This window comes from Leopardus geoffroyi, chromosome A1 (genome assembly GCF_018350155.1).
Source record: "Leopardus geoffroyi isolate Oge1 chromosome A1, O.geoffroyi_Oge1_pat1.0, whole genome shotgun sequence".
NCBI lineage: Eukaryota > Metazoa > Chordata > Mammalia > Carnivora > Felidae > Leopardus > Leopardus geoffroyi.
The window spans coordinates 106,678,506-106,699,880 of record NC_059326.1 but is presented as its reverse complement, the minus strand read 5'-3'; the positions used below and the strand labels follow the sequence as shown (position 1 = coordinate 106,699,880).

The following is a 21,375-nucleotide window of genomic DNA, read 5'->3' as shown; positions in this document are numbered from 1 at the left end:
TTATTCCTGTGGGTCTCTCAGCTAAGAACACTTTTCCAATACTTCACCAGGATTCAAGAAAGGTAGAAACTCAGACCCTCTTGCACCTTATCCTTTCCTTTTCCTTTCCTTGCTAATTAATTCTACCCTTAAATATTTGGCTTTGGTTTGTTTTAGCAGCCATGTGTTCCTCTGCTCCTGCTTTTAGACTGCCTATCAGAGACATCTTTGCTCTAGAGAGGCCTACTCTAGAGACCTCTCATCTGGCTGCAGGGGAGTCAATCATACCCCGAATGCAATAGACACAGTGCAACATTACAGTTGCTACCTACTGATAACTGTGTATTTCCAAACAACAGGAACAGCACAACATGTTGTCACTAATCTAAAAATGTTAATTTTGTTTCTGAAATAAACTATTATTTTTTATTCTGATAAATCTAAAAACTCGTTAATCCATCCTGGACAACAGAAAGCTGGCTGCTATCACTTGATAGATTAATATTCACTGTACAAATCATCTTTTCTCTTTTTACGTAGAAGATACAATCTTATCAATATTACTTGCACCTGCCTTAACATATGTGTACTTTCCAACCGAATTAATGTTGTAAAGTAGGTCAATTTCTGTTAATTATTAGAAAGTAAATAGCAAAGAAAATTTTACTGAACTAAATAAGCAGATTGTCCATCAGCATTGAGTATCTTAATAGTTTCACTTTGTTTTTGTAAAAAAAAATTTTTTTAATACATGCCTGAATTAGAAAGGCAACTCTAAGTAAATGAGGGAAGACACACTTAAATTTTATCTTTTATCCCATTAATCACTTGGACTACCATATGCTAAACTTCTAAATTAAACTAGTGAATAGCATCCTTTCAACATTTTCAGTATTCAAGATCAAAACTGAAAACTTTAGAAATACAAACAAAACATTCACTGGAACACTTATTCCCAGGGTTATAACTGAACATTTTGAAAATCTAAGTGATTCCTTGACAGCCACTGAGGCAGACCCTAACTATCCCCTAACCCCCAGCATCATTCCCCTGAGAAACCACCTTCAAATGTATCATATTTTCTAGTCACTGGCTTCTAATCACAGAATTTGCCTCCCCACTCTATCCTGACCCAAATCCACTTTTTTAGAGGATCTAAAGCGAATAAATAATACAGTAAGAAAACATGAATGGCCCTGAATCATCCAAACCTAATGGTTGACATTTCTAGTTTCCTTCTTCACTGTCTTTCTTAATGTCTAATTTCTCAGTTCTTCCTCTGATGCCAAGTACCACATAGAATTTTCTCCATCTACCAAAGAATTCCAGAGAGACACCTCTTTTGGTGCTTAACTTGGGTAAAGTTAGTCTCTGTGGCTCAAAACTAACAACAAATGATGTAGGAAAATATATTTCTTTGGCAGTAGAATACATTCAGATTCTGAATATAATTACTGATAAAGAGGAATGGAAAAGGTTTGCTGACTTTTTTGTTACAAGTATATACTTAGCCCTTTTCTGCATCAGAAGATACAAAAATCAAATTTATCACAGGGATACCATGCCTGGTTGTATAGGGTGTGTATTGCTTAATTCTAGGGATACATTTATGTACACAACAATGTAAAAAGCTCCCTCTACTGTTGTGCGGTGTACAACCTGCACAACTGGAGGCTGCTGGATTCATTAGGTGCCTCTTCGATGCCAAGCAGTGGGTAAAGGGGAAGAATACAAAGTAAAAAAGGCTTTTACTCTGAAGTCAAAGAAGAGGACAACACACAATCATTTCTGTAATGTGATAAGGGCCCCGGGATCAGTGAGGAAGAAGCCTGGGGAATTGTATTAAATAATGGATAGTTCTATTTTGCAGTTGCCTTTGCCAGCAAACAAATGGAGAGAGAAACACCCACAACAGATGATACCGAATAATATGGTAATGCAGAAAATTAAAGAATCACATAAAAGCAAAATCTTCACCTTAGGGGCAAGAATCACAGAGGGTAAAGTATATTCAGATGTAGAGGGAAAGGGATTTTATGTGCTTTTGCTAAATGTACAGTACATGTACTGTCATATCATAATGCAAGAGGCTGCAACAGAACTATTTGATTTACATAATGTGAAACAAGGGACTTCATCTGTAACTAAACAAGATGATAAAAGTATGACAAATGCACTGCTTATTTTCAAGGGCACTTGGAGTCCTTCACACAGCCAATTTCTACTTAGCAAACACATGAATAAAACAAATTATTTTTTTAAAAATGCAAGCTCTTTTCTCCAAAAGCCCTGGAAGGACTTCTCAGTACAATTAAAAAACAAATTGTGAGCAAGATTTAAAAACCTCAGATCAGATTAGAATTCTTAATCTTCAATTCTTCCACTGTCAACTTCTTTTCAAGAAGGCCCAAATAATGTATTCTTAACTTCATAATATTCAAAATTTCGGGGGAGGTGATGGGGGAAATTGATTTATTTGCTGCCTAGATCAATGATCACGTGGATTCAAATTCTCTCATCTTTGGCTCATGTTGGCTCAGTGTGCTTGAAGCCTGCATCACAGAGTTTCATAATATGAGTTTATGGAAATGATACTGTTAGACTCTGGCAAGTGGGAAGGCCAATAAATTCTGCTGAAGTTCTGATTTATATTGAAAAAAAAAATGAAATGTAGCCTTTAATTTCCAAGAATGAAGATGCATTTGAGAATAAGTCTCATTGTCGAGTTTTGTAGTGTCCTGGGATATACCTATAAATGATTCACTCAAAAATTATTCTATGAGTTGTATTAAATTAATATATTTCTGCCATTTGTATACTTTATTAAATTTCCTATCTTACTTGCCAATGATGTTAGTTTAAAACTAACTTTCAAAAGTACTGTACATAAACCAAAAACATCTTCATAAATATGAAAGGCAAAGTTATCAGTAATTAAATTGTATTGTAAATTTAAAGGCATTTTCAAGAGAAACTTATGTCTTCTGCATGATTTCAAAGAGAAATGTGAAAATTACGTGGAGAAATCATAGAGTTGACAGCCGGGAGGACATGCTTTGTGTTTTTGTAACTGTGAGCCTACAACCACTGAGTCAGCTTTAAATTATTTATTTCAGTATCATAGAACAATTTAACAAATATATTACTGCAGATAGGTTTGAATTTATAAAAACAATGTTTAGTTGAAACCAAAATTAATAGCTATCTAAAACTCCCTCCTACTACTACGTTCACATAACATAACACTGCTTAATAATCTAAGGGGAGAATATTGTGGAAGTTGATCAGTCAACTTGTCCTATGTGGATGGAATCCACCATGGAATGCACAGAGATTAAAATTTTTATTTTATCTTTCACAACTTCCACATGAAGCTAAAGATCTGATCACCTTCATGTTTACACTAAGGGATACTTAGTGTAAAAGGGATACTTCTACCTCAATTACTCAAACTTCTCATTTAGACTTTACTAATCAAATGGTGCTAGGTCACTTAGAAATAACATTTCCTCTAGTGCACTGGTTTTCATTGTTATGGCACTGATAAGAAGTGATATGGAGAAACAGGAATCCTCCAAATAAATCTTAGCCCCACGGGGAGGTAAAGGTAGCATTACTTGTCAGTACCTATTAATATTTTATGTGTCTATATACTTTGATAGTTTTTTTTTCTATTTTCAATCACCAATTTTGCTATTTCTGTTTTATTTCTTTTTTTACTCCTGTTGTGATTTAAAAAAAATCTACTCGGTCCTATTCTAAGTCCTACCTATAATAGTACAAAAAAGCGAAGACAACATTTCTACTAGAGGGATGAAAGGTGTACAAAGATTTTTTTGCCCCATAAAACATGAAGTGGCTCAGCAAAACCATAGCAAATTTCACCCCACAAAAAAAGGCTTTTCTTTGGGTCTGGAGCAGAAATTCTGTTTAGACAGTGGTTTTTACAGAATTGTCAGCTAATGAAATCTGTCATCCTTCTCACGGTTGTTAGGTGTTTGAAATACTACTTCTGAGACTAAAGAGGATGATACTCATAATTTGATTACTAATTCATATTTTTCCCATTAAAATGTAATGTATTTCTTACAGAAATTTGAAAAATACAAGAATAAAGTTAAAACATTAGCCTACAATCCCACTATCTAGGAGTAGTACTTACAGTTAACATTTTAAAGTATATTTCTCCATTTTTATTTCCATGTATTTGCATAACTAAATTCACTGTATACAACTAATATGTATAAATATACGTGTAGTACTGGGATCATACTCCCTATGCAAGTTTTGTCTCACCCCACCAATAGTGTGACAATTTCATTCCTCATTTCCAATTTCATTTTTCTCTTCAAAACCCTGAAAAAGGAATTTGTTGTGTGCTATATTTTATTCTAATATTATAAATTCTTAAAAGCCACATTCTTAACTAACCATTGTTCATCATTGCCTCCCCTGTCACTAACTTTCCCTAGCAATGTAAGAGAAGACAAAATAAAAGCACTACAGCGTATCTTCAGCACTAACAGAGGGTTCTTAAATGTGTCTAAGATAATGTGGGATGAAATTATTATTTTTTTAATGTTTATTTATTTTTGAAAGTAAGAGACAGAGCACGAGCGGGGAAGAGGCAGAGAGGGAGAGGGAGACACAGAATCCGAAGCAGGCTCCAGGCTGTGAGCTGTCAGCACAGAGCCCAATGTGGGATTCAAACTCACAAACTGCGAGATCATGACCTGACCCAAAGTCAGACATTCAACCGACTGAGCCACCCAGGTGCCCCTAACATGGGATGAAATTATAATTCTAATTTTTTTTTTGAGTGTAGTTGACACCCAATGTTACGAAATTATAATTTCCTAAATAAGGAAGATGACTTTCCTAAATAAGGAAGATGTCAGCCCTAAATAAGGGCTGACAAAACTATAAATACAAAAACAATGACAATATAATAGTACCACAAATGGTATTTCTGATAGTAGTTCTGCCACATGAATACAAGCTTACACAGGATCTTACACAACTATTTGTTTGGAATAAAATTATTGAACCTTCACTGTAGGCCTGATGTTATACAAGATGTCTTATATCCTCTACCCTTTACTACTATCCTCATTAATGATGAAACTCAAAGAGGTCATTTAGGCAATTGAAGATCACCAGCTAGCACTGGACAAATACAGGCCATTTCTATTTGATCATCCCTCTTACTGAGTTTTGAAGTTTGAAGTTTTGTATATTATATACTATATATGCATACACACACACATATTTCAAATACAAATAGTTTGGTAGACAGATGTATTGCCACTATTTTCTCCAATCTGGGGATTGCCTTTCCATTTTCATATCAATGTATTTTGCACATGAGATGATTTAAATTTTGAAGAAGTCCAAACGATTATTTTCAAGAACTTTTGATTAGTGCTTTTCTTATATTCTATCCAAGAAATCATTACCCTCCCTATAGTCATGTAGATCTTCTGTTTTTTGACTAAAAGTTTGACAGCTGTAGCTATATCACGTAGCTTTCTATGCTCCATTATGAATTAACATCACACAAGGTGTAAAGCAGGGTTGAAATTCATTTTTTTCACATGGATATTCAGATGTTGTAGAGCCATTTCATTAATAGACTATCTTCCCATCACTCAGTAATACTGGTGGGTTTTTGAGAGTCAGTTGACCATATATATATGGGTATATTTCGAGATTATTTATTCTGTTTCATTCATCTATCCTGCGAAGTTTCTGCCAAAATCCCATTGTTTTGATTACCAAATCTTTATAATAAGTTTTGAAATCAGATAATTTAAGTCCACCCCATTTGTCCTTCTTTTACAAAATTGTTTTGATTTTTCTATGTCCTTTATTTTTCCAAATACATGTTGGAATCAGCTTGCCAATTTCTACAAAAAAAGCTGGCACCGACTTTCATTGAGATTATAGTGACTCTCACTCAATGTGGGTAAGATGAAAATCTCAGTCTTCCAACAAATAAAAACCTTTATTTAGATATTTAATTTCTCTCAGCTCTCTCAGTGCTTTGTAGATATCATTTTAGAGGTTTTACACATATTTTTCAAAATTATTCTTATATTTTTTATGGTTTTGAAAGTTACTATAACATTATTCCAATTGTACATTTTCATTATACATAAATAAAATTGTTTTTTAAGTTTATTTATTTATTTTGAGAGAGAGAGTGTGTGTGTGTGAGAGAGAGAGAGTGGGGAGAGGTAGAGAGAGGGAGAGAAAATCCCAAGCAGGCTCCCAGCTGTCAGTGCAGAGCCCAATGTGGGGCTCAATCCCCTGAATCATGAGATCATGACCTGAGCCGAAATCAAGAGTCAGATGCTCAACAGACTGAGCTACTTCAGTGCCCCTAAATAAAATTTTTATAAATTCACTTTATATTCTATGTGCTTAAAAAATCCAATTATAACTTCTGGCAATTTTTCTGCTATATTTCTTACAATTTTATTCGAACTGAGGTATATTATCTGTGAAGAGAAATATTTTTTTATTTTTTTCTTTCCAATATTTAGAACTTTTGTTTCTTGGGGCACCTGGGTAACTCAGTTGGTGAAGCATTCAACTTTGGCTCAGATCAAGATCTTGCATTTCATAGGTTCGAGCCCTGCATTGAGCTGACAGCACAGAGCCTGGATTCTGTGTCTCCCCCTCTCTCTGTTCCTCTCTCTCTCTCTCTCTCTCTCTCTCTCACACACACACACACACACACACACACACACACACACACACACAATCTCTCTCTCTCTTTCAAAAATAAACATTAAAAAAAAAAAAAGAAGAACTGTTTTTTTCTTTTTCCCACCTTACTAAACTGGCTATGATCTTGAGTACAAAACTGAATACAAGTGGTAAGCATTGATATCTTTGCCTTGCTTCCAGTTCTAATGGAAAATATTTGGTTTTCAACATTAAGTGTGTTGTTAACTGTAGATTTTTGTGTACATGTGCGTAGATACCCTTTGATAGATTAAGAAAGCACTTTTAAGAATTCATTAAGAATTTTTGTTGATAGGGTTCCCCCTAGCCCCATACATTAGAGATACCATTTTTATTGTTTTTTATATTCATTTTTTTCCAACAGGAAGTCAATCATCAATGTTAACATTGTTTCCCCTGTGAAATGCATCTCTTTGGACAATTCAAAACTCATTTTTTGTATCTTTGACTTTTACTCATTTTCCTATGATATATGTAGATATCTAAAGGGTTTTATTTCCTGGGGCACCTGGGTGGCTCAGTTGGTTAAGCAATCGACTTCGGCTCAGGTCATGATCTTGCAGTTTGTGAGTTCGAGCCCCACGTCGGGTTCTGTGCTGACGGCTCAGAGCCTGGAGCCTATTTCAGATTCTGTGTTTCCCCCTCTCTCTACCCCTCCCCTGCTCACACTCTGTGTCTGTCTCTCAATAATACATAAATGTTTAAAAAAATTTTTAATAATAATAATAAAGGGTTTTTTCCCATCAATGTGGGAAACAATTTTTCCATTGTAGGTCCAAATAATTTTTCTTACCTATTCTCATTCTTCTTCTGAGATTCCAATTACAACTACGTTAATCAGTAAATCCAACATCTGAACTATCTCAGGGTCAGTTTCTATTGTCTATTTTTCCTTCACCATGGGTCACATTTTCACGTTTCTTTGCTTGACTAGTTTTTATTATGTTTCAGACAATGTAGATATGTTACAGAGATTCAGGATTCTTTTATTTTCCTCTGAAGAGAACTGATTCTTGTTTTAGGAGCCAGTTCAATTACTGGCTCGTCACTCTGAATGTGGGAGGTTTGAGTTTATTCCTTGGTAGGGAGGATCTATCTAATGCTCAAGATAATTCCCAAGCTTTTGCAAACCTACACAGTCTATCTCCCATAAATACCTTACAGGTGCTTGGTTTCAGGCTTTGTTAGGGCAGGTCAAGAGTAGACATTTCTCTGGATCAAAGTCCCTACTAGGAAGGCTCAGCTTTTCTGTTTTTTCAGCTAAATACCAGGAGTAATGACAAGGTACTAATAAGGTCGCTCCACTCTCAAGGCCTGAATCTACTCAATTCCTAGTATCCTTTAACAATCTCAACTCCATAGCTGTAGTACTCTGATGCTTTTGGAAAGTTTCTATCTATGGATATTCAGACCAGTCTTGCAAAGTTCTCCAAGATGATCTGCACACAAGCTTCTTGGCATCATTCTCTGCATAGGATCCTCATCTACAGTACCTTCAGCAGGACCACTGGGCTCTACCTAGATTCCAGCTTGCTATACCAGTCAAAAAACTATTCCCAGGCAATAATCTGGATTGACTGTGGGGCTCCCTTAATAAATTTTCCTTCTTTCAAAGTTGCAGTCTTGCACTGCTCATCCTCCAGTGACTTAAAAGCATTTGTCTCATAAATATTCTTCAGTTTATGGCTATTTACTGTAAAAGTCCAATCGCAGGTACACCTACACAGTTGGAAGTGGAAGTCCAATTGTGTTCTTACAATAGATTTTTTCACCTTCGTGAATCATGCAGAACTAGAAGAGTTTTTGTATAATTCAGCAATAAGATGCTATCATGAATTCAACAGACCTGTTACAGAAAATCATATTCAGATGTTAGTGTGTATTCTGTGATGGGAAATGTCAACATTGCTGATGCTAAAATTAAATTGCTAGTGAATAATGAATTACTATTCATTTTTAATAGCTTTAAACAAAAAATTTACAAATAATTACTAACACAGAGTGCCCATAAAGAGCATATTGTTGCTGTTTCATCTTTTTATATTTGCCTTTAATGCTGCATGACAAATGTTTGTTAGGAGTACATTCACAGTGGAGCCAAGAATTAATCAGCTAGAGATTTAATTGACACTTTTTTCTCAGGTGGTACCAGAAAGTTTATCAATTACTGAGTTTAATATATCGGATGCTTTATCTCCATGGTGATGACTGAAAAACATACAATATAGGCTTTTTGTGAAGTGCCACCAAAATTCACCATAGTGTTCACTTCCCATCATCAATGGCTATGTCTTCATTTCAAAAATTGAGGGTAAAGTATTTTTTAAATTTTATTTATTTTCTTAAATTTTTTAATGTTTATTCATTTTTGAGAGAGAAAGAGAGTGTGAGTGGGAGAGTGGCAGAGAGACAGGGAGACACAGAATCCAAAGCAGGCTCCAGGCTCTGAGCTGTCAGCACAGAGCCCGACGCGGGGCTTGAACTCATGAACCGTGAGGTCATGACCTGAACTGAAGTTGGACGCTTAACCGACGGAGCCATCCAGGCGCCCTGAGGGTAAAATATTTTTTAAATTAACTAGCCACAAGTTTTGTCAATATGCCATCCAAAATGTGCCTATTCAGAAATCAGTTATTATGAATTGAGGGAGATGACTAAAATCATTATGCCAAAGTTTTTTGGAACACAAAATCTGGAATAAAAGCATTCTCTGAAGGAATTAATCCGATTAACAGCACAGCCATCGAATTAGGAATGTCATTTAATTGGCTTTGGAAAATTTACCTTGTTATAAGTATAGCTGCATCCACTGAAGTCATGTCCTCTCCCCAGCTTGTAGACATCTCTAAATGTATATCATTCTTTTTGCCAAATTCTTCATGCTGCCACTTGCAAAAACTCTCTAGCATTTTCTCTCCATGGTGCCCAATATATAGGTCTGCCTACAAGAGAAGAGACTTCACTTCAAGGCAAATTATTTTCAGATATACAAAAAACTAAAAACTGACGAGACTTCCTGAATAACTAAAGCGGACCGCTGACCATAACAACAGTAATTAGAACCTGGAAGACATTCAGAAATAATTTAGCCTCAGCTGAAAATCGTGCAACTTTGGGAGGGTACAATAACTACAAAATCTGTTCAATGTTACTCTGAAAAAGGAGAGAGGTGTTGTAAGAATGTGGAACTTTCTGGCTTAAATAACTTAATTTTATTTCTACAATTTAAGAACAAAGTTTTCTCAAAGTTCTAGTTAAGTAGCATACTAAAATGATGCCACAGAGTATTCTCTGAAATGAATTACAGATAAGAAAACGTTTCAAAAGCACATGTTTAAATAAGAAAATAAAACTCTCATTAAAAATCACTTTTAAAAATTACATCTTGGAAAGTTAAGGTTTGTTGTCAGGATCCTTGGAAACTAAGAACATTCCATTTTTAGAATAAAACTGAGGTATTAACCAAAACTAAAGGCCAGTTTTATGTATAGTTTAAGTGACTTAGTGGATATTTCTGGATTTTTAAGTCAATAAAAAGCACACTCCTAACATTCACTTTACTTAAAAGCATCTGAACACAACTTCTCACCCAATTAATTGAACAAAAAACTCAAGACTTTCTTACTGGAGTTTCATGGAGCAGAATAAGCTTTATCACACGAAGATTGACCTGCACACCAAGACTCTTGTGTTGGAAAAGGTTAAAAACCTAAAAACAAATAAAAATAAAAATCCTAAAATAAAACTTGAAATCATATTTATTTTTCTTAAAGTCCAGATATGGGAGAAGTCTCAATTTAGTTGAGAAATCTTATATTTAAAACCACTTAAATAATTTTAAAATTAGCTTAATAAGCAAGAATAACATAGCTAATTCATTTTAAAGACCAAGAAAATTAGACCTAGCCTTCTGAGAAACTCACTGCAGTCTTGATTGTCTACGCCATTTCAATGGGATATAGAGGGAAGGTTGGGCTTTTTACAATACTGAAGACAAGCATTTTAGTAACTAAACCCTAGAATGTTTCTTAAGACCACAAAATGCCAGTGTCCTCCTTTTTTCTGAGAAACAGTCCTGAAAACTGAGCCTGCTTTATGCCACCTCCCAATTCATTCCTTGGAGTAGTTTTCTCTCTCTCTAAGCTAGCTGCCAAATAGGAAAAGGGTTTTCAAAGCTCTTCTCTTCAATGTTACCCAGGAAGACAAGCTTGCAGGCCACTGTTGATTAATGGTTTCAGATCCTCATTATAACTGTTTTTCCCAAACTATGGTGTGTGCAGCAGGGCTGGAAAGCAAGGTGAATTTTTATGTGGTACTTCATTTTTTATAGAATTTAATATTTATTTAACTTGTAATAGAAAACAGAAAGCTGACACGTCAAACCCATACTTTCGGAGATAGAACTACTTAGAAGAAACTAAAGCTGGTAGGCTGTATTAGCCTGCCCTGTAACAGACTGCTGGTGGAATGTTCTGGAGGTAGCTGAACATGGTAAGAAATGACTGAAGTGTGGGCAAATGTGTTCCCTGCTCAAATAAGCCAAATAGTAAAAATGAGCAAAAACAGTAAAAATAGAATTTTACAAAACATAATATATTTATCCCTGAATCAGTGGTTCCTACCCTGCCTTATATGGTAACTGGAATCATAAATGGGCATTTGCCTTTGACATTTATTCATGTTCATTCTCCCCTAAGAACGGCTCTTCACTCCGACCTTTTAATTCTGCCTTGCAGAAAGTTTAACCAAAGGGTATATAATTAAGTCAAAGGATTCATTTGGTGGTAAACATCTGTATGATACTAGGTACAAACTAGATTTCTGCAGTTTAGAAACTGTTAACTGAAGTTAGCTACGTGTGATCCACCTGCTTAAAAAATTTAGCTATTTGCTATTAGGTCTTACTCATAAACTAGTATTATATCTGACATCAAATTTTACATACCTATCAGTGGATTACCAACCTCCATTTTTGTTCCACCACATAATGTCTAATACTTTGGGTGGGGCCATGCGTACAAAAAAATACATAACATTTCTAATTTCAGCAAATGGCCTTTTATAAAAGAGAATGAAAAGAAGGTCATGAAAGAATAGATAAAAGAATAACAGAGAAAGAGTTTGCCACATTGAAATCAACAATAAGGATGGTTTCTTTTACTAGAAGATGTGAATTATTACTTTTGATATTTCTTTTAAGATATCTGGTATACCCAAAGCATTTTTTTACTGATGTCAATAAAAGAAAGGAATAGTAATGAATTAATTTTTAAAGAATGTCATTATACTCACACATTTCTTCCTTAGAGTTTTCTTGAAAAAATTCCAAGCGCACTTTAAAGTTTGCCTACCATATTTAAGATGGTTAGAATGAATCTCCTGGCTGCATCTGCTCCATGATAGGAAACCATTGCTGGGTCTGCAACCACTACAGTCTCTATGTTGTATTCTTGAGGTAATTTGTATGAATATCGTTTCCCTCTTCCACTTTCTGTTATTTTTTTAGATCTAGGTCTTCCTTTGTCTGCAATAGAGAAATGGATTTTCCAATGTGACTCCATATTGGCAAAGTGAATACAAAATTTCCGTTTCTTCAATAATTTTTTCAAAATGTTTACTTAAGGGGCACCTGGGTGGCTCAGTTGGTTAAGTGTTTGACTCTTGATTTCGGCTCAGGTCATGATCTCACAGTTCGTGAGATCAAGCTCTACATAGGTTTCTTTGCTGACAGCGTGAGGCCTGCTTGGGATTCTCTGTCTCCCTCTCTCTCTGCCCCTTCCCCATTCATTCTCTCTATCTCTCTCTTTCAAAAATAAATAAACATTTAAAAAAATGTTTATTTAATGCCAAGATATGTTGATAATATAATGGTAAGCAAGACCAAATAAGTTCCCTGAATACATGGAAGCTAAAAGGGCATCTGGTTTTGGACTGTGGCTTTGGAATCAAATAGACTAGATAGACTTGTATCACTTATTGGCTCTGCTACTTGGGAAACTAACATCAGTCAGTTAGCCTTGATTTCCTCATCTGAACAATAGCAACATCTACTTTCTAGTGTTGATGTCCTATAATAAGGTTGCATTAGTAAAATTCTTAGCACAGAGTCCATATAAATAAAATAATCCAATAAAAAAAATCACAATTTTCTTTTTGAAACCAGTGACAAAACAAAGGTCTACTTGAAGAGAGTGCCTGAAGTGACTACCTCACACATCCTCATTTCAGGCAGTGGCCCTTAATTACTAAAACATTATGCATGGGTTACAAAAGACTCAGTTCTGCCTTCCATCAGGATCACATAGGGAAATAAAGATTTCTTCAAACAAGGCCAAATAAAAGTAGTAACCACAAATAAATGTATTTATACATTTAACTACATAAAAATGTAAAATGTTTATTAAAACATGCCACTATCAGAATGAAAAGCATGCCACCAAGTGGGAGAAGATATTTACAATACTTTTCCATAATGAACAAATTAAAAGCTACTTTAAATTAGTAACAGATAACCCAAATGAAAAATTGGCAAAAGACTTGACCAGCCATTTTTCACACAAAGAAAGACATCCAAATGGCCAATTAGCATATGAGAAGGTGCTCAGTCTCATTACTCTTCAGGGAAATGCAAATTTAAATCACAATTAATTAAATTAACTAAACTCTCTAGAATGGCTAAAATAAAGAGATGATTATATTAAGTGTTGTCAAGAGTGTGGAGACAACTGAAAGTCCCCTGCACATACATACTGGGAGTTTAAATTAGGATAAACACTGAAAAATGAGCAAGCGGTAGCCACTAAAGTTTAACATTTGCATACCCAGTGATCAGTGATCTGAAAGATACACTTATCAGAAATGCATATAAATCACATGTAAAAATTATTCACAGTAGTACTGTTCTTAATTTGAATAACCATCAATAGTGTAATGGATAGAGAAATTTTGGCCTACCCATACAATGGAATGTTCTAGAACAAAGAAAATGAACCAACTACTACAATGTGCAAGAACATGGATGAACCTCACAAAGAGGATGTTGAGCCAAGAAGCCAATGACAAAAGAGTAGGTGTTGTATTCTTCCATTTACAGAAACATAACAACTGGGAAGACATGATGTTAGAAGGAAAGTAAGTATCTTGAGGTAAGAGATATTAGTGCCTAGGAATGGGCCTAGGGGGACATCTGTTGTACTGACATTTTCTATATTCTGATCTGAGTGATAACTACATGGTTATGTTCATTTTGGGAAAATTTAGCAGTTGGGACACATCATTTGTGCAATTTCCTGTATGCATGGGGTACTTCAATAATGAAACTTACTATTTTAACAGCTTTACTGAGATATAATATATATGACAAAACATGTAGCCAGTGACGTACAATTCAGTTAGTTGTAATCAATTTCTACAGTTGGGCAACCATCTCTACAATCCATTCTTAAATCACTGATTACCTGTTCTGCTCCTTGCCATATACCAAAATTCGGTTGATGTCATTAAAGTGCTACCACCTCCTTTCCCAAATTTATACTCGTGGGCCAACATCTTTCATATTTCTTTACTACAATTTTAATGGAATCCCCAGAAGTAAACATGTGTGTTTAGTAGAGTTTCATGGAGATAAATCTGTGTGTTCAATTAGTCATGTTTCCCTGGGTGTCTCTAATTTTTTTTTAAATTTCTAAGTACATACTCTCATAATTCTAGTCCACTGTGGTGGCTTCTGATAAATTGCTTTCCTTGTCTTGTTTTAAGTACTTTGGCAGTGGCTTGCCAATTCAATTCAAGTCTATTCTATTCCACTTTGCAAACTATCTATTCCACCTTTCTTACCCTCTAACATCTTTCCATGGTGCCAGAATTAATTTATATCTTGAATTTTTGAACTATTGGTTCCCTTCCATTACTGCCTTCTAGGCCCAACTGAGTTATCTCTGAGATCTAACATGAACTGGATTCCGCTACCATTACTGGGAACTTCACTGTTCTGAGTTATCATAATTTACAGTTTCGTTTTTTTCTTTTTTTGCAGTGACCCAGACTAAAATCTACTTGATAAACAAAGTTTTACCCAAGTAGAGTCAGTTAACAAAGTTAATGAAAGTGTTATAAAAAGAAAAGCAAAGAGTCATTATTTAATGAAAAGAAGCATTATGTCATGAATCATGACAATGCAAAAAGACAAAAACAACACTAGCCATCTTCAACAGGATCACAAGAGTTAAAAGTACACTTTATAGATCCATATTTAGTATGAGTAGTTGAAACCAAAGATGATGACAGGCAGCATAAGAAATTGACTATATCTGTATCTTGAGATGTCTGCCAATTAGCAATGAATTCTGCAGTTTTCTAATCATAATCTTAAAGGTACTTAGTTATATATTAGTATGTTGTTATATATACTTGTAATATTTAGTCACAGACATTTCTACAAGTAGATGTACAGACTCACTTTGGCAGAGTCAACACCAAATAAACCATGGAGGGAAAAATACAGACGTAACTCTCCTATGTGGATATGTCACTGATCTTATACGTAAAAATCAGGCAGTGATAGGAATAGAAAGCATAAGAAGATAGGCAAATATTAGAAAGTAGTCATCATCACAAGTAAAATTAATCTGACTTAGGGGAAAAAAGGGGAAGTGGTTAGAATTACTCTCTCTCTTTTTTTAATATTTTTATTTTGAGAGAGAGACACAGTGAGAGCAGGGGAGGGGCAGAGAGAAAGGGAGACACAGAATCCGAAGCAGGCTCCAGGCTGGCTCTAGACTGTGAGCCATTAGCACAGAGCCTGGCGTGGGACTTGAACTCATGAACCAGGAGATCAACTCATGAACCAGGAGATCATGAACTGAGCCAAAGTCAGATGCTTAACCAACTGAGCCACCCAGGCACTCCAGAATTATTCTTTTGTTGCTGTTATTTGTTTTGGCTTGTGCGGAGCGGGGAAGGTGGGGGTGGGGGGTGTTCAATTTTTATCTTTGAGTGACCAGGTAGCAGATAGTGGAAGACAACAACAGGGGACTTTGGGAAGGAAGGTAATGGGTTCAGCTTTAGATTTATTAAGTCTGAAGTGACTGTGAGACACATGAATACAAGTTACTAAACACCTGAAAAGAGAGAGGTTAGAATGGAGATTGGAACAAAGTAAGAGAGAGAAAAAAGTTTGTTTCCTTTACTGCCCCAGTCCCCATCTGTCAGTATGCTACATCCTTATTTTCATGGTATAGTTAAATAGACTGCATGGAACATTCTAGAATGTTTCTTAAGAATCTCAGCTTCATGGTAGACTCCATTATACAAGTTAACCATTGTGTAAGAACCATGCATATTGAAGTAATCTTTTTATCAGGTTGCTTTCTTTGATGGCTTCAGGGTCTACATCAACTATGCTAAGCTCGTTTTTCATCTTCCAAATCTTGAGACGGTTTTCTACCCATATGCATGTATAAGAACAACACAGTTGACACCACACACTTCCAGTTAGTGAAGAAATTTGAAAAATGTTTAGTCATCAATGCTCACCATGTGCTCTCTATAATACCCTATACACATGGTGACAATAATGTCCACAACAGTTATGGATGACATATGCAAACCATTTCAGTAGTTGTCTGGTTAAGTTAGAGATGTCTCTAAGAATAGAGATGATCTCTATGTCCTGCTCAAATAGATCATTCTTCTTTAGTTCTATAAATCTACTTGTAACAGTGAGTCCTAGACATACTCATAGGTTTACAATAAAATGTAATGTAATATATATTAATAATGTCACTTGCCGGCTTAAAATCTTGAAAGACCACATATTGCTCCCAGGTAAAGTCCTTACCATCGAACACACAAGGAAGTACCTTCATCATCCAGGTCCATGACTACCTTTCAAAGGTTGTATCTCCCGTCCACACTGCAAACATTTGGCTTCAGCTCCCCCAGCTGATGCCTTCTCCTGCCTTTATACCCCTGCATGCACTGCTCCTTTTGCCTGAAACTTGTTCTTCTCTAACCATATGTACTAAAAACTTCACACGAGTTTTTCATTTTCACACATGATCTCGTTTAATTCTGACAACAGACCGGAGGTTTGGGTGTCACTATCCCCATTTCGTATACTGTAAATGAAGTTGTGGGGAGAGAAAGTAAGTTTTCCAAAATCACACAGCTAGGAAGTGGTAGCATTAAGTTCGTGAACACAGGCAGAGACTCCAAAGTCCATTATCATAACCTGCACCCGCTGTTCCCCTTTTTCCCCAGAGATGTAAGTCTGTCATCTTGCTGTCATCTTTGCTGCTGCTTGATCTTTGCGGCTCAGGCCCCTGATATCAGAACCTAGTTTCTTGTGTACCGAGTGTGGCAGAGTTCCCATCATGCCTCAGTATAATTACTCACTTTACCAGTCTGTCTAAAATAATACATTGGTTGCCTCTTGAAAATAAGAGCTGTGACATTTAGCTCTTTATCCCTGTGATGTGACTGGTCATGCTTATGTTGCAAATAAAGAAGCTATGGTGTAAAAGTGGAAAACACCAAGGATTTCCACAAAAAATTAAAAATAGAGATATCATATCTCATATGATCTCCTATGATCTCATATCTCATATCAGAGCAGTAATTCCGCTGCTACTTATTTACTCAAAAATAAAAGATTGAAAAGATATATCTACCCCTATGTTTACTGTAACATTACTTACAATATTTACAATAAGGAAGCAACATAAGTGTCCATCATAAAATGAATAAATAAACAGGATGGGATATATATTCAATGGACTATCACTCAGCTATAAAAAAGAATGAAATCTTGCCATTCACAACATAGACATAGAGGTCATTATGCTAAGTTAAGTAAGTCAGACAGAGCAATACAAACACTATATGATTTCACATAAATGTGGAATCTTAAAAAAATAACAAAAACAAAAACAAAAAACCCCAAAAAACCCACACCATGAACAGATTCATAAATACAGAGAATAAGCTGGTGGTTGCCAGAGGAAGGGGGGTGGGGTGATGGGTGTAACAGGAGAAGGGGATTAAGAGGTACACACTTCTTGTTTATAAAATACATGAGTCACAGGGATGAAAATTACAGCAAAGGGAGTACAGTCAATAATACTGTACTGGCTTTGCAGCGTGAGAGATGGTAACTCCACTTATCGTGGTGAGCACTGAATAATGTACAGGTTGTCAAATCACTATGTGGTACACTTGGAACTAGTATAACACTATAAGTCAACCATACTAAAATTAAAAAAAAAAGTTTAAGGGAATGGAAAAAGAGTACCTAGCAGGAGTGAAAGTGAAGCTATGCCTTGAACCCAGGGGGGCCACTGGCTCTCAATCTCATGTGCCTTCTCTATATTATATTTTCATAGAAGAACACAACAAAGTCATCCTAAAGTATGAGTTTTCCTGTTCAGAAAAGATATTCATGAAGTCAATACACAGCAACATACTATACCTAAGGCATTAAAAGGAGGAAGGGGAAACAGCGCAAAGATCAATGTGAATACACGGAAACTTTCTGATTCCATTGCACAAAGGCAAAGTCGAATTATACAAAGTTGAATCATGTGTTCAATATGTTAATACATCAGCCTGAAGTCATAAGGGAAGAGCTACAATTAGACATATTGGTATAAGTAAATGAAGGCTTTATTGCACATACTGCTAATTTTAAAACCATTTTCCCAATTCTGGACCTTTAAAAAGTCTGAAAGTAGGCAAACTCAGTAGATCACCCAACCGATAGTTTGACACTCCGTGCCTGTAAGTGCTTGACCTAAATAGGTCAAATGATACAGAACAGTCATGCCTTAAAAAAAAAAAAAAAAAAAAAAATAGAAACCTTATGAGAAATGTTTGTCAAACATGAACTGTGTATTTGTGCCTTATAAAACTATTAAAATTAAGAATTTTCTAGAAATCTTTTCTCTGTGGACCATAGCACACAAAGCCTTCTTTGTGTCATCCTGTACATGAGTAATTAGAACAGCTAGAGCTGACTACGATATGAAAGTTGCACAGCGCAGATATTTAGTATAACCCATACAAGACAATTTCCTTAAATGGACTAAATCCAAGTTGTTGCTATCATTCCTCAACACAAGAGCCTTTCTTTGGCTTGTTCATAATGCTATGACTTCTGTTGAGCAGTTTTATCTCCTTTGTGCCTGTATTTCTTAGAAGAGAGAAGAAGGATGCGTTTCACTTAAATTGGCTCGATCATGTACAGCAAAAAGTGCGGCACAGAGGTAGGTGCACTTAGGCCCTTTTGAAGATGATTCCCATTCAGACTGATACCGTGAGCTTTCACGAGGGAAACAGAAGTCACACATTAATTTGAGATAAATATATTTAAACAGAAATATATTACAATTCTTTCTGAATCTGAACACCCCAAACGAGCAATGATATGGACATCCTATCACCTCTGCAAATGTTACTGACTGTCACAAGTCATATACCTAAACTAGCCTCAAATACCATAACCAATTTTAGATTTGGTATCTTGGCAGTAACCACACTCACACCTAATTTTAAATGTGCAAGTCAAGTTTTTATGTCTTTACACCAAAACTTCTTCAATAAATTCCTATTTCCTCAGATCCTAACTGGAAATATTTCTTGTATCGGTGAATAGTCACTGAGATGTCCGGATTAGATGTGTAAAAATTTTTCCTAGGGACACTTCTAATTATTTTTTGAAAGCTGGCTATGGCTTTCAGGTCTTCCTTACATAATAGAAATCATTCATTTTCCTTACCGTTCCTGCTAACACACAGACCTCTGCCAAAGGAAGTAAGAAAGCGGACAAAACAGTCAGCCCCATTTTATTTCTGTGAAGAACTGGCAGACAAACAAACAGAGACTAGGATTTGATGGCTGGAAATGTTTTTGAGCTTCTGAAAAGTCCAGATTTAAGGTATTTTGATACTGAGAGCAAATTCGAAGAAATAAATCTTTACCCTTCTTCTTACTACACTGTTAATTTTAACCTCCAAGATGATTTTTACTTGGGTCAAACAGAAAAAAAAAAGAAAAAGAAAAAGAAGAAAGAAGTAAAAGAGGCATCTGGTCAAAGTAAAGAGATAGCTATGATGTTCTCAAAGAGGTGGACTAAAATAAGGCCATGAGCTCACAGTATTCAGTTTCAGAAGATCTCGAATTCTCTCGGTATCATTTCTGTGCCAATGAGGTGAATAGTATACTACAAGGAACACTTCACAATTCAAGAGAGATGCATGTTATGTATTAATCTCTGAACCCTTGTGAATTTCCATTTTTTGACATTAAAATGTAGTACTTTGTAGAAAACTAAAAGAGAAGTCTAAAATAGATACGCTTAATTGTTATTAACCGAAGAGACTCCACATTTTGAGCAAGTATAAAACTAGAAGAGTGATGGATGAACAGAGGGACAGACGGATGGACAGATGGAAGAAAAGGAAGAAAAACAATTTAGTGTATTCATCTCACATTGCATATTTGTTAAACCCCTTTCAGGAGAAGGCATTACCTGAAATGATACCACAGTAATGACTGTGAGGAGCTGACTTCTCTGTGACTTTTTCCTCCATGGACCTTTTCTGCCTATATACACGGTGTGGGTGACCCGTTATGGCCATTGTATCATTGAGTGGTTCAATAAATATGAAGTCCTCATTGAGCTGTATAAATCCCATCTGGAATATATAACATAAAAAGATATATAAGAAATACTATTTGAATAAATTACTTTCTAGGCTTTCCTACCCACACACACTCTATTTTCTTTCACATATGTGCATACATTCTTCTAGTGAAGCTATTTCAGCAACCCGACTAATAAGGTAACTGTCTTTCCATGTTATTACTTCATCTTTACATACTTTATTGTGCTAGCATAAACTTCATTTAGTTGGACTTAGCCTGTGTGGGTGGGAGGCTAGATGCCAGCAACAGATGCACAGTAAAAATTCTGGAATGTTAAAGGCTCACTTTGGGAGACCCATGGGGTCACTTACATGTAGGCATGTACAGAAGAGCAATACAGTTTTTAATTGCATGCACCACACTGTCCAACATTTCAATAATCACTATTTAATAAAGTAATTCATGTAACATGTCAAAGCAAATGCAGGGGACACAGCATTGAAAGTATCGTATAAAATATTCTTAAAGGCTTCTACTAAACATTTTTAAAACCTTTGAACAGTAAATTACAGAAAAAAAAATGAATCATCACTTACATAAGCATGTTTCATTTCACATAATGCCATGTTTTTAAACTTAGCCAATTGTGGACAGAGGGCTAAAAACTGTAAAATATGTTATTATCAATAAAAAGAACTTACAGCAAGTAGGTATCCTTTTATTATATTGAAGCTAAGCCTAGTCATTTCTTTCCTTCCTTTTTTAGAACATAAATTTATATTATAACTAGGAAAATATTCCACACAGAACATATGACTTGACCTTTTCCATTTTTATTATTTTACTCTACTGTAATATATATTACTTGTATAAAATATATATAATACATATATTTGACCATTCTGTTAACTCTTTAGTAAACAGTTTTGACGAAATAATCCCTCGGAACCTGCATTGTTCACACCCAATCTGCTATCAAAGTTCTTAATTCTGTTTTGCATTGAT

General features: G+C 35.4%; 1 protein-coding gene across 3 annotated transcripts in view; it reads right to left on the bottom strand.

The window, feature by feature from the left end:
- ADAMTS19 (ADAM metallopeptidase with thrombospondin type 1 motif 19) overlaps nt 1-21,375 on the bottom strand; it is a 241,553-nt gene that overhangs the window by 173,765 nt on the left and 46,413 nt on the right. For all 3 annotated transcript variants that reach the window (XM_045487730.1, XM_045487737.1, XM_045487746.1), the window contains exons 3-6: nt 20,255-20,420; nt 12,081-12,253; nt 10,355-10,438; nt 9,514-9,671 (exon numbers count right to left, since the gene is read on the bottom strand). In XM_045487730.1, coding sequence (XP_045343686.1) covers nt 9,514-9,671; nt 10,355-10,438; nt 12,081-12,253; nt 20,255-20,420 — 581 coding nt within the window. The remainder of the gene's footprint in view (nt 1-9,513; nt 9,672-10,354; nt 10,439-12,080; nt 12,254-20,254; nt 20,421-21,375) is intronic.